This window comes from Phyllobates terribilis, unplaced genomic scaffold, assembly GCF_046119375.1.
Source record: "Phyllobates terribilis strain yellow unplaced genomic scaffold, ASM4611937v1 Scaffold_2__4_contigs__length_985480577, whole genome shotgun sequence".
NCBI classification, from domain to species: domain Eukaryota; kingdom Metazoa; phylum Chordata; class Amphibia; order Anura; family Dendrobatidae; genus Phyllobates; species Phyllobates terribilis.
Window position 1 is genome coordinate 930,180,937 of NW_027362762.1, and position 13,387 is coordinate 930,194,323.

Sequence of the window (13,387 nt, forward strand, 5' to 3'; positions counted from 1 at the left end):
GTATATATATGTGGGGTGCGGGGGGGAGCGGTAGCAGTGGAGGAGCGGGGCACAGGAGGCAGCAGCCGCCCGCTGCAGCCTACACTGTCCCCGCTGCTAAAGAAAATGAATACTGCAATAAAAGGCAGTCAAAACATTTTATGCAATCTAAAATAGTACCAATGCAATACAGCTTGGCACACAAAACATAAGCCCTCATACAGCTCCATCAAAGGAAAAATAAAAAGTTACGGGTCTTAACAAATGAAGACTCAATTATTTTTTCAACTACTAAAATTTAGAGAAAAAAATCAATGCACGTTTGGTATCGCTGTAATTGAACTGACCTGAAAAATCATATTGCCAAGTCAATTTTATGATGTAATGAATGCCATGAAACAAAACCCAAGAAACAATGGCGGAATTGCCTTGTTTTCATCTCACTTGGAATTTTTTGGTAAAATGAAAAATGTTATTCAATCCTACAACCCATCCTGAAAAAAAAACCAAGCCCTCATATTTCTATGTCAATGAAAAAAAAAGTTATCACTCTTGGAAGAAAGGGAGAAAAAAGTGGAGGCACAGAAACAAAAAGTGGATGGAAGGGGTTCATTGAAATGAAAGCGCTCTTTACATAATATGTGAAGTTGGAATGTGCACTGAATCAACATGTAGTAATACGTAAGCAAACAGTAACAACTTCAGGTTTTTTTAGTCTGCTGTACAGCACATGAATGTCTAGTGTATGTAGTAATTAGCAGCGATTATGTCACACACCAGTAATTTATCCCATTGTTTGCTGCACGTGACTGGATTTATAAATTTGTCGGCTTCAGGCAAGTATTCTACCACTGAAAACACAACAGGGTGACAGAACTTCAGCTCCACGTCTTCTCAGAAGGAAGGTTCCCAGGTCTTTGGAGAAACATGGCGTGGTTCTTGGTTCAGATCATTGGCATCATCTGCGGCTTTGTTGGCATGATACTCACCTGGGTCATTACCATCATGCCTCAATGGAGGGTGTCTATCTTGGCCGAAAACAATGGCATAAACGGTCGTATCGATGGCGTCTGGATCAGCCGGTGGGATGGCTTGTGGACAACCTGTGTTAATCAAGGTAGACTGTCCATGCAATGCAGCAACTATGGATCCCAGGTCTCCCTGACCATGGACTTAAAAGCTGGAAGGATCTTGATGAGCTTCGCTCTTACAATGACCTTTTTGGCCTTCATCTTCTCACTGGTGAGCATTCTGTTGAGCAGATGTTGTGAAGACGGCAAGGTGACCAGGCACTGTATGCGACTGACGGCTGGGATCCTCTACATTTTGAGCAGCATCCTCATTGCAATTCCTGTTATCTGGACCACCAGTAACATTCTCAGAAAAGCATATGATTCTTCTGTATGTAGTGGAGCGTTGAGGATAGAGATGGGAGAAGCCCTCTTCTTGGCATGGCCCACCATCGTCTTTATCCTCATTGGAGGAATTATATTATGCTGTCATTGCAAATGTAGATATTTATGTGTATGCCAAGAGGACAAATGTGACTATAAACCAACACCCATGGACAGAGAGATGGTCTGTATGACGAGTGTACCAGAAGTACGACCAATCTACAATCGTAGAAGCGAGTACATATAGACGTTGATAGAATTTTTCCTAATGCATTGCACTTTATAAGGACTTTATAAGGGTCCGTACCGGATATTGAAGTTTGGGAGTGATCTTTCAATGACTCTCATAATCCTTAATTTATTATGCAGTATTGAAAATTGTTGTTCTAAAGGAGATCTACATGAAGGCTGTGAGTGTTGTTTGTGATGTATATTCAAACATATTGGGGTATACCCGATATATTTCATAGACCTACTTTTATTTTTCTAAGAACAGAGCCTTCTTTGTCAATGTGTCATGTCTGGTATTGAAGCTCAGCCTGGTTCGAAAATAAAGCTCAAGTCCCCCATACACTTCAGATTAAAGTCGGCCAAGCCTGCGAGATCAGTCAGCAGTCTAATGTGTATGGGGGACCTCCCGACACTCCCGACAGATGATGTCTGCGGAGAGAAATATCCGGTGTTTGGAATATCAGGGGTCAATCCTCTCCCATAGAAAACACGGGAGTGCTCCTCTGTAAGGGATAGTCGGTCGACAGGTATCTATTGTGTATGTGGGCCTTTGATTGCAATACCAGATACAGCCCTGACAACGGCGCTGAATAAATTAGACCCTTTTCTCTAATCTCATAAACCCCTTTAAGGGTTGTGTTCATGGATGTTGTGCTGTTTGCTATGGTATGTTATTTGTTACTTTACTGAATTTTATTTAGTGGTATATTGTAATCTTATCTGTGGGGGGCAATTATAAGGGGTGTCTATTTTAAAACCTCTCTTTTTGTTAGCTACACGCCTTGTTGGTTTTTCTGCTTTTGGGACCACCAGTAACATTCAGTACACTGTGGAGAAACCTGGCAGCATGTGTTCAATTTCCCCACAGTGCCTCGGCAGGGAAAATTAAGTATTACACAGCGTCCTTTGAAATCAATCAGCAGTACATACAATGTATGGACATGTTGGGTCCTTCAAAAAGAAAAACGCTCTTTCACATTGATTTGTTGAACCCTTTCTCAATCCTTAAATTTGATCACTTCTTTTATGCTTTGACTCTTTTGCACTATTTGCATGTTGGATGCTATGTAAGATGACATCTTCACAGACCCAATGCACTGTATATGTTCTTTATAAAAGCTGTATGAAAAGAGCTTAAAATATTTCATTTTGACGTTTATTGTAGTAACTTATCTATGTAGGACTAATGTCGGTATAGTTTTCGATTTTGACCAATTAAAAAAAAGTTTAACAAAACTATGAGTGAACTTTGTGTTTTACTTAATTAAAACATCTCTCTTTGATCTGATTTTGCTCGGTATTATGTTTTGATGTTCGAAGTCTTTTATTTAATCATAATAATTTAATAGCTTTTGTAGCAATTTATAGACAGAAGATAATAAGCCAAAACACAAAATCTAGCAAAGTTTGGAAGGTTAGAACAAAAGGTAAAGGTCCTTATTTTAGCTAATGCTTTTGTTTGGAGGAACATCGCTGTTATGCAATCCTCAGATACCCTCTGATTCAATCTCAACCATGGTAGGTGTTAGTCAATTGTCCTTATGTGAAATGTAACTAGTTTGGGATGGAATAAGCAGATCAGGCATAGACTTACCTAGTGTCCTCAGGGGTTAGACCTCCCAACCCATGAGGTTACTCAACTCATTTAACATGACTAAAGTCAAATTACCAATGTCCATAAGCCACAACTGGACACAGAGGTCTGATTAGTGCATTGACACATCCTATGTAGGGGGTTGTCTAATTTAGAAAGAAAATATTCAAAATCTTGCTAAGGAATTTTGATTTAATCGAAAGAAATAGAAAGCATTCAAGTGTCTAATCTTATAGACAAAGTGGAGAATGCCTTCAATAGTGTCATCCGATCAGAAAGATTCAGCATAATTATTCATTATATGGAGATGACACCCCAATAAGGATCGTATCATTAAAAGGGCCCACATCTCTTCTACACAGTATGATGTCCCCACAGCTCCCGTCTACACAGTATGATGTCCCTACAGCTCCCCTTTACATAGTATGATGTCCCCACAGCTCCCCTCTACACAGTATGATGTCCCCACAGATTCCTATATGCAGTATAATGCCCCCAAACTATATGATGTCTCCACAGTAATCTCCACATTGTATGACAGGTCCCACAATAGCCCCCACACTGTTTGATGGCCTCTACACTGTATAATAGTCCCTTAGTAGCCCCCACATTGTATGATGGCCCCCACAAAAGTTGATAAAAAAACTATGTTGATTTTTCATGTACATGTCTCTATATCTCAAAAATACTAGCTTTTTATGAATGTATATTAAACATATTTATATATCCAGGGCCAACTCCAGCTTTGTACATGCCTTTGGCCAACAGAGTCCTAGAGCATCTCTCTTCACTTTCCAATTTTCATTCTTGATTTCCAAGATTTATAACTTCTTTATTTTTCCGTCAATGGAGTTGTAACAGGCCTTAGTTTTTTGCAGTATGAGCTGTCATTTTTATCGTTACCATTTTGGGGTCCATACGACTTTCTTAATTTTTTTCTTTTTTTTTTTTTCGAGGGTGGGGTTCACTCCGATTGCTGCCATTAGCCTCTGGTTCCGGCTGTAGTCATAGCCGGCATCCGTGATGCATGGCATTTACTTAGCTCCTTATCCCTCTCTATATATGCAGAGCACCCGAACCTGGGCACAGTGCACATGCAAAAATTGTGAACTTCGGCACTTACCTGAGTTTGCTGGGTGCTCGGCAGTGGCTCTGGCCCTATATGTAGCTGTAGAATTTTACTTTATTTTTTTTTGTAGTTTTTAGCACCTTGAGCAGGAAACCTAAACACTGCTGATCAGAAATTCTTAGTTTCATCTATTCTACAGAGAAATACAAATATTTCTTCCTATTAACAGGAAGGAACATTTGGTATCTTGCAGTAAAACTCAAATTTTTCTCTATCGGATGTCAGTTTTTGTAAAGAATGTACTGGTAATCAGTTACGAGACATTAAATGTTTACTTTCCTGTCAACGTCTTCGCTGGACTGGTGATACGCCCTGGGGAAGACATGAAAGGATCTCTCTTGACTATCAGTACAAAGCAATGGCCGCATAACAAGGTACCGGAGCGATAGATGATATGCCGCATCTATTTACGTTTAGAGGGATGTCAACCAGCGCTGAGGATCCGAGGCCTCAAAGGCTTCTGTGCTTGGAAGAGCAGTAAACAGGCGGTGGTCATCAACATCTTCTGAAATATTCTGTTTTAAAGCCAAATAAACTAGAAGGAGCTTCCAGACAAATCCTACATCCCTGCAATATGTCTGTCGGAAGCTGCTGGTACACAATGCACTCGTTATTTTTACAAGGCCTCATAAAAAGAGTCGTAATAAGGCTAATAACATTACTGGAATTGCAAAGATATTTTTCAGGGATTGCCCTATTGTTCTGTCAAGAATTGGATATTGAAGGACCTTTAAAATCTTTTTTTTTCTAGATTATACAGTTTAAAAGGAGTTTTCTAGCTAGAAAAGACCATACATTTGCAATGGATGGTTGTCTGACTGCCCTCACTACTCTTCTCTGAGCAGAAAAAAATGGGTTTTTGCAAAAAAAATAAAAAAAAATGTTTGTTGCAGATTTGCAGCTTTTCCGCAGAATCATCAGCATTCATACATTGTGGGATAATCAACTTTTATTTTTTTTACTTGGGACATATTGCAACTATTATGTTTATCATCATAGGATTACAGGAAAAATGCACACAAACAGAGAGGTCATACAATACAGATTTGAGAAGAACTACATGCACATAAAAAACTAGAACAGTTAACACACCCAGTGGCGTAATTAGAGTCCTATGGGTTTAGGTGCAAAATTTGTACCAGGGCCCCCACCAGCATGTTGGTCAGATATATGGGCCCCTGTAAAAATGTTCTCCATCCTGGCCCCTATCCTGTAGCAATGTCCCCCATTTACATTTTATTGACGCCTCTGGTCTCTGGACCACTACACGGGCTATTTCCGCTTCGTCTCGCTTATCCTTCCAACTTCGTCCTGTTACTCTACTGACTGGCAACTCCGTACCATTCCGCTAGGCTTCCTGCCCCAACTGTTATGAGGTCATAAATGTATGTTATAAAGAAGATTCCATAAAGGAAGGGTGTGCTGCCATGATCAGTGCCATTACTGATGTGCCTGAGGACCTTGAGCTTGACCAACCCAAGTAATGTGCCAACCTTGGTGCAATTTGAGGTTCTAGCAGGGAAAGGGACTGTCTCCTTTGGACACCCCCAGGATACATAAAGGTAATAAAGAGGGTCCCCAACACAGGATCCTCTTCTGTTATCCTCTACAAAGGGCAGCTCTTCATTGGGAGTTCTTGGACAGGCGTATGACTTTAATGGGTGATAAATCCCTGTAACCGAGTGTCCAATTTCTTGAGAGTTGGACCTGGATCTGTAGGTGAGAAATGGTTCAACCACCTGGGCAATCAGATGAACCAACTTTGATCTAGTTATCAATGTGGTGACAGATAACACAGCCAGATCTCTCCCACGTCCAGTTTATTACATTTATAGTCTGTATTCGTTATGTCATTCAATGTAAATCTGGTAAAATGTACAAACTGTAAAAATCTGCTGTTACATCTGTTTTATATCGTCACTAACTCTCTAAGCCCAAGGGAAGGGCTATCCTCCAGCCATGACTCCCTAAAGGTTTCCTCCTTAGGGGATTTTCCTCTCTTGAGAACTGAAGGGTGACTCTTTGTGAAATAGTGGTTAAATAAAATTGTGACACCTAATTGCAATGCTTCAAGTATTTATTTCGTGTGCTTTTGTTTGATTCATTTTGTTTCGGAGTCAGGGAGGGGGGTATCACATATCACAGAGTCTTAGGGCTGGACATCTGCCAGCCCCACAAGACCCTCACCTATCAGTAAGGATGTAGTAGAGGAAAAAAGCATTACAGCACAACTGTGTGCTCATTCCCGGAATTAGGAGTTTAGATTACCGTTGTATTACAAGCAGCTTATGTGGCTATTTATATAAAACCGCATTCATACAGTGAGTATTTTGGTCAGTATTTTACATCAGTATTTATAAGTTAAAACCTGGAATAGAATAAACACAGAAAAAAATGTAACAGAAACACTTTCACATTTTTTTTGACCCACTCCTGGCTTCATGGTGTCGGTTCTCAATTACTGATACAAAATATTACCTTGAAAATGTGGCCTAATCTTTTCTAACTGCAGTGGAGAGGACTGTGCACAAGCAAGGCTATGGTCACAGCAGCCAAACAAAATCGCCGAATAAGGGTCACATGACCCCAGTTCTTCTGATAGTCCTATACGCCATCCTCTCTGCACTATTTCCCCTCATGCTGTCCCTATCTTGACACTGTCCTCCAGGGATGGTCTGGTACTAAAATTCAGCCCTGGGATTTGAAAGTACACAAGCCCACATCGGCTTCGTGCCCTTCTCCAGATTGGGGTCTCTATGACTTGTGTTCTCCTGCCTGGAGGAAATCAAGATTCACTACAAGACCTCTATGTCCAATAATACCACTATAAACGATTTAATAATAGTAATAATAATACCGCAATAATAATTTGTCAATTGAACAAATACCCCCAGACCATAACCAAATATAACCAGCATACACACTAGTGATAACACCAGCATGCTGATCATTAAAGGGGTTGTTCGTCTTTCGAGTACAAGTCTGCAATCACTCTATGTCACTGCAGACTTGTGAATCCTGACAGCACACGCATTGCGTGCTCTCAGGATTCTCCACTCCCGGGAGCAAGCGGTCATGTGACTTCAAGTATGCTATTTCAATACTTCAAGGCCACATTCTGACAAGACATTTCCAGTTTCACTTAATACTCTTGCATTGAGCGAGGTCAGACATGTCAAGTCAGCATGTGATCGCATGTATGCAAATCGTATAGTCGCGGTCATGAGCCCGCAGCTCCTCACAGAGTGACTGCAGACTTGAAGCCTAAACCACCATGCAGTGACCATATAATGGTAATATCAGTTCTACACCAGTGCTCTTCAGACTATATACTGTATGCGTATACTGTACAGGTTGTCACCAGTAATGTTCTTGATGATTGTAGTCATTCATTTTTCCTTTTCTTTTCCATTCGGCCCAGACCGCCATGACCTCTTCTTCCATCCATAACTCGTCCCTTCAAACTGTAGCACAGAGACATCCTTGACTTACTGCTTTTTCAGGACCTTCCTCACATTCCATCACCTCTACACAAATCATGTAGTGCTATAACTAGAGACCTAGACAGTAATAATGTCCCTCCTGTGCTACATATAGTAATAGGATCCTCCTATTGTGTCCCACACAATAACAGTGCCCACTCTGTGCCCCTGAACAGTATTGTTCCCTCTGTACTTCCTAGTCTTAATAATGCTCCCCTACATTATTACCTTACAGATATACAACACCATATAGAAATAATATCCCCTAATCTCCTTATAATAATAATTCTTCTTGACTCATTATAATAAAAATGAACTCGAACTTCCTTATAATAATACAATCACCCATGTGCTTTCTTATAATAATAATGCTGAAAATAATAATAATAATAATAATAATAATAATAATAATAATAATAATAAAATGTCTCCTGTGCTTAGTGTTCTCACCCACTATGATACCCCTTCCATGGCCCCCATGGAGTATGTCAGTCTTAGCCCACGCACTTCCGTTCCATGTTCAACACAGGAAAGAGCTTCATGTTCCCTCTCTGTATCTATGATATGTTTGTAATGAGCCAGTCTCATTTCAATGGCTGAACCAGCCCCCTTCTGTGTCACTGCATTAGATGAGAAGGGGGCTGGTTTGGCACTTCACCGACATAGAGAGGGAACAGAACACTTGGCACTTCACTGACATAGAGAGGGAACAGAGCACTTGGCACTTCACCGATATGTGTTATCTATTCTGAAATCTGCATTGTATCTCCATGTTACTTGCAATGCTCTGCAGCTAATCACTGGTATATATATCTCATTCATCTACGTTGTTTAATCCATGATACTTTAAGGTCATCACACTTATTTTAACAGTTTATGATCCATGTTGAGTTGCCAGTCTGTTTTTTTATTTCTGCAGTTTTATTGTTTCCTGTTGTCTTAAGCTAGTTGATTGATTGCTAACGAGTTAAATCTGCGTAGATCTAAGCAGATACGTCTCTATATATTGAGACATAGTCAAGGGGAAGCATTTATGCGGGGGCAGTTATGCATACTTTATCGAAGTGCCATAGTTTATCAAAGTGCCTCGGCAGTTAGATATGGCAGTTGGACAGGGCAGGAGACAGGTAAAACAATTAAACAAACTTGCTTCCAGGTCATCTGTTTTGCAAACATTTGTATTTGTGCCATTTACGTTCTGGCTGCTACAATCATCCGCATTCACCCCTCTCTCCTCTCTTCTCCTATGTACAGCTGTCATGCTCTCTTCACAATGTTATAACACACAGATCCATTCATTCTCACCATACAACACAGTAAACGCTCTCACAAATCACTCAACCATCTGCTCACGCTCTGTATCTTCCTTCTCTTAGTCGCATGTGATATTTTGACTTATATATATAAGTCAAATCTTGTATATCTTGTAAGTATATCTTGACTTCAGCAAAGCATTTGACAAAGTATCTCACACCATCCTTATTGAAAAAATGACCAAGTATGCAACGGACCAGGCAACTGTTAGGTGGATTCATAACTGGCTTAGTGATCGGACTCAAAGGGTGGTTGTAAATGGCTTCACATCCAGCTGGATGAATGTCTCAAGTGGGGTACCACAGGGCTCCGTCCTGGGACCTGTATTGTTCAACATCTTTATCAATGATTTAGATGAAGGAATTGAGGGTAAGCTGATTAAATTTGCTGATGACACAAAGCTAGGAGGGATAGCTAATACTAGAGAAGAGAGAGAGAGGATTCAAAAAGACCTAAATAAACTGGAGCAGTGGGCAGCAACCAACAGAATGGTTTTTAACAGGGAAAAATGCAAAGTACTACATCTGGGCAATAAAAATGAAAAAAGCACATACAGAATGGGAGGAATAGAGCTAAGCAACAGTACATGTGAAAAAGACTTAGGTATACTAATAGATCATAGACTGAACATGAGTCAACAGTGTGATGCAGCAGCAAAAAAGGCAAATACAATTCTGGGATGTATTAACAGAAGCATACAGTCTAGATCACGTGAAGTCATTATCGGTCTTTACTCTTCTTTGGTCAGACCTCATCTGGAATACTGTGTACAGTTTTGGGCACCACATTTTAAAAAAGACATAGACAAACTGGAGCAAGTTCAGAGAAGAGCGACCAGAATGGTGACTGGTCTGCAAACCATGTCCTATGAGGAACGGTTGCAGGATTTGGGAATGTTTAGCTTGCAAAAAAGAAGACTGAGAGGAGACTTAATAGCTGTCTACAAATATGTCAAGGGCTGTCACATTGTAGAAGGATCATCTTTATTCTCATTTGCACAAGGAAAGACTAGAAGCAATGGGATGAAACTAAATGGGAGGAGACACAGATTAGATATTAGAAAAAACTTTTTGACAGTTAGGGTGATTAATGAGTGGAACAGGCTGCCACGAGAGGTAGTGAGTTCCCCTTCAATGGACGTCTTCAAACAGAGGCTGGACAGACATCTGTCTGAGATGATCTAGTGAATCCTGCTTTGAGCAGGGGGTTGGACCAGATGACCCAGGAGGTCCCTTCCAACTCTACCATTCTATGATTCTATGATTCTATGATTCTCCTAATCCAGGACCCTCCAGTAATAATAACACTAACTCTTTCTCTGTTACATTTAGAAACCCTGCTAATCTCATTAATATTCCCTGCATATCTTCTGTCTCATTCAACTGTGCCCTTTGGAATGCGCGCTCAGCATTTAATAAACTCTCTTACATCCATGACTTTTTCCTCTCTAATTCCCTCAACCTTCTGGCTCTCACCGAAACCTGAATGTAGCAGTCAGACACCACCGCTGCTGCTGCTCTCTCATATGGTGGCCTACACTTCTCTCATACCCCGAGACCTGACAACAGATCAAGTGGAGGTGTTGGTCTGCTACTTTCAACAAAATGTGCTTTTCAGGTTAACCCCCCCAGTACTTTCCCTTATCTTCTCTTCTTTTGGGGCCCACACAGTCAGACTCTACTGGCCCTTCTCCCTGCGAGTGGCGGTAGTCTATCGCCCTCCAGGTCCCTCCCGTCAGTTCCTGGATCACTTTGCTGCCAGGCTTCCAAATTTTCTATCCTGCGACATCCACATGATAATCACAGGAGAATTTAACATCCCAATTGGCAATTCTCTATCCCCATCTGCCTCTCATCTTTTATCCCTAACCTCCTCCTTCAGCCTTTCACAGCTTGCTAATTCTCCTACACATGAAGACGGGAACACATTGGACCTGATCTTCTCCCAGCTTTGCACAGTACATGACTTTACTAACTCTCCCCTTCCACTCTCTGACCATAATCTTCTTTCATTCTCTGTCAAGAACTGTGACTCTACTCAAGAAACCCCCACTTTCCACACTTATATAAATATACGCACCATTAACACCCAGAAATTTATGAAAAAGTTGCAATCATCATTATAACGAAATATTGCTATGTGCCCTGGATGAAGCTGCACCTCCTACACAAAGAACAATTCGGCATAGACGGCGACAACCCTGGCACACGCCTCCAACACGTCTTCTCCAGAGGTGCTCCAGGCGCGCTGAACGGCTGTGGAGAAAATCTAATCTGCCCGAAGATTTCCTCCATTATAAATTTATGCTGAAAACATATAACTCTGCCCTTCACCTCTCCAAACAAACCTACTTTAACAACCTCATCATCTCAATTTCCAATAATCCTAAACTCCTCTTTGACACGTTTCATTCTCTCCTCAATCAAACAGCACAGGCCCCGACCACCGACCTCAGCGCTGACGATCTGGCCAATTATTTCAAAGAAAAAATTGACCATATCTGACAGGAAATTTTCTCCCAATCCCCAAACGTTATGCATGCTCTCCCCCCGCCACATTGTATCTTGCTCACTTTCTGACTTCGAACCAGTCACGGAAGATGAAGTGATCAGGCTCCTTGCATCTTCTCGCCCTACTACCTGCACCAGTGACCCTATTCCCTTACATCTCCTTCAGTCCCTTTCTCCAGCTGTCACCACTCACCTAACTAAAATTTTCAACCTCTCCCTCTCATCTGGTATTTTTCCCTCTTCTTTTAAACACGCCAGCATACATCCGTTACTTAAAAAAACATCCCTTGACCAGAACTGCACGGCCAACTACAGACCTGTTTCCAATCTTCCATTTATCTCTAAACTCCTGGAACGCCTGGTCCATTCCTGTCTAATCCGCTATCTCTCAGACAACTCTCTTCTTGACCCTCTACAATCTGGTTTCCGCTCTTTACATTCTACTGAAACTGCCCTCACTAAAGTCTCTAATGATCTACTAACAGCTAAATCTAATGATCACTACTCCCTGCTGATTCTCCTGGATCTCTCTGCAGCATTCGACACTGTGGATCACCAGCTCCTCCTCACTATGCTCCGCACTATTGGCCTCAAGGACACTGTTCTCTCCTGGTTCTCCTCCTATCTCTCTGACCGCTCCTTCTCTGTGTCTTTTGCCGGCTCCTCCTCCTCTCTACTTCCCCTTACTGTCGGGGTTCTTCAAGGATCAGTCCTAGGCCCCCTTCTTTTCTCCTTATACACCACTCCTATTGGACAAACAATTAGCAGATTCAGTTTTCAGTACCATCTCTATACTGATGACACCCAATTATACACCTCTGCTCCGGACATCACCCCTGCATTACTACAAAAGACCAGTGATTGTCTTTCTGCTGTGTCTAACATTATGTCCTCCCTCTGCCTAAAGCAGAATCTGTCAAAAACTGAACTACTCGTATTTCCTCCCTACACTAACCTACCTGTGCCCGATATTGCCATTGTGGCTCAACCATTACTCCCCAGCAACAAGCCCGCTGTCTTGGGGTCATTTTTGATTCAGATCTTTCCTTCACTCCTCACATCAAATCACTCGCTCGTTCATGTCATCTACACCTCAAAAATATCTCAAGAATCAGGACATTTCTCACCTTTGACTCGGCAAAAACTCTTACTGTAGCTCTTATTCATTCTCGACTATTGCAGCTCTCTACTAATCGGTCTCCTTCTTACTAAACTCTCCCCTCTCCAATCCGTCCTTAACGCTGCAGCAAGGATCATATTCCTCACCAACCACTACACCGATGCCTCTTCCCTGTGCCAGTCATTGCATTGGTTACCCATCCAATATAGAGTTCAATTTAAACTTATCACGCTTACCCACAAAGCGCTCCATGCTTTAGTACCCCCCTACATCTCCTCCCTTGTCTCAGTCTACCACCCTACACGTGCCCTCCGTTCTGCTAATGACTTAAAACTAAAATCCTCCTCCCACTCCCGTCTCCAAGATTTCTCGCATGCTGCGCCAATTCTTTGGAATGCACTACCCAGGACAGTTCGATTAATTCCAAATACCCACAGTTTCAAGCGAACCCTAAAATCCATTTCTTTAGACTGGCGTATCCCCCATATTAAAATCTTCTTCAATTTCAGGTTCATACCATCCATGTACTTAATAGCCTAGGTCTGGACTGTACACATACTGGCTGGCAACCAGTCCATGTATTATTATTTATCCTATTTAGTATATCAAGGCTGCATTATACAATATATGTACA

At 41.5% G+C, this 13,387-nt stretch overlaps 1 protein-coding gene across 1 annotated transcript; it reads left to right on the plus strand.

Moving 5' to 3' along the window:
- The first annotated feature begins 827 nt into the window (after positions 1-827).
- On the plus strand, positions 828-2,475 carry LOC141253069 (claudin-8-like). Its single transcript, XM_073670825.1, has one exon. It carries the CDS (start codon positions 907-909, stop codon positions 1,618-1,620), a length of 714 nt encoding a protein of 237 aa, XP_073526926.1. The 5' UTR covers positions 828-906; the 3' UTR covers positions 1,621-2,475.
- Positions 2,476-13,387: the final 10,912 nt, after the last annotated feature.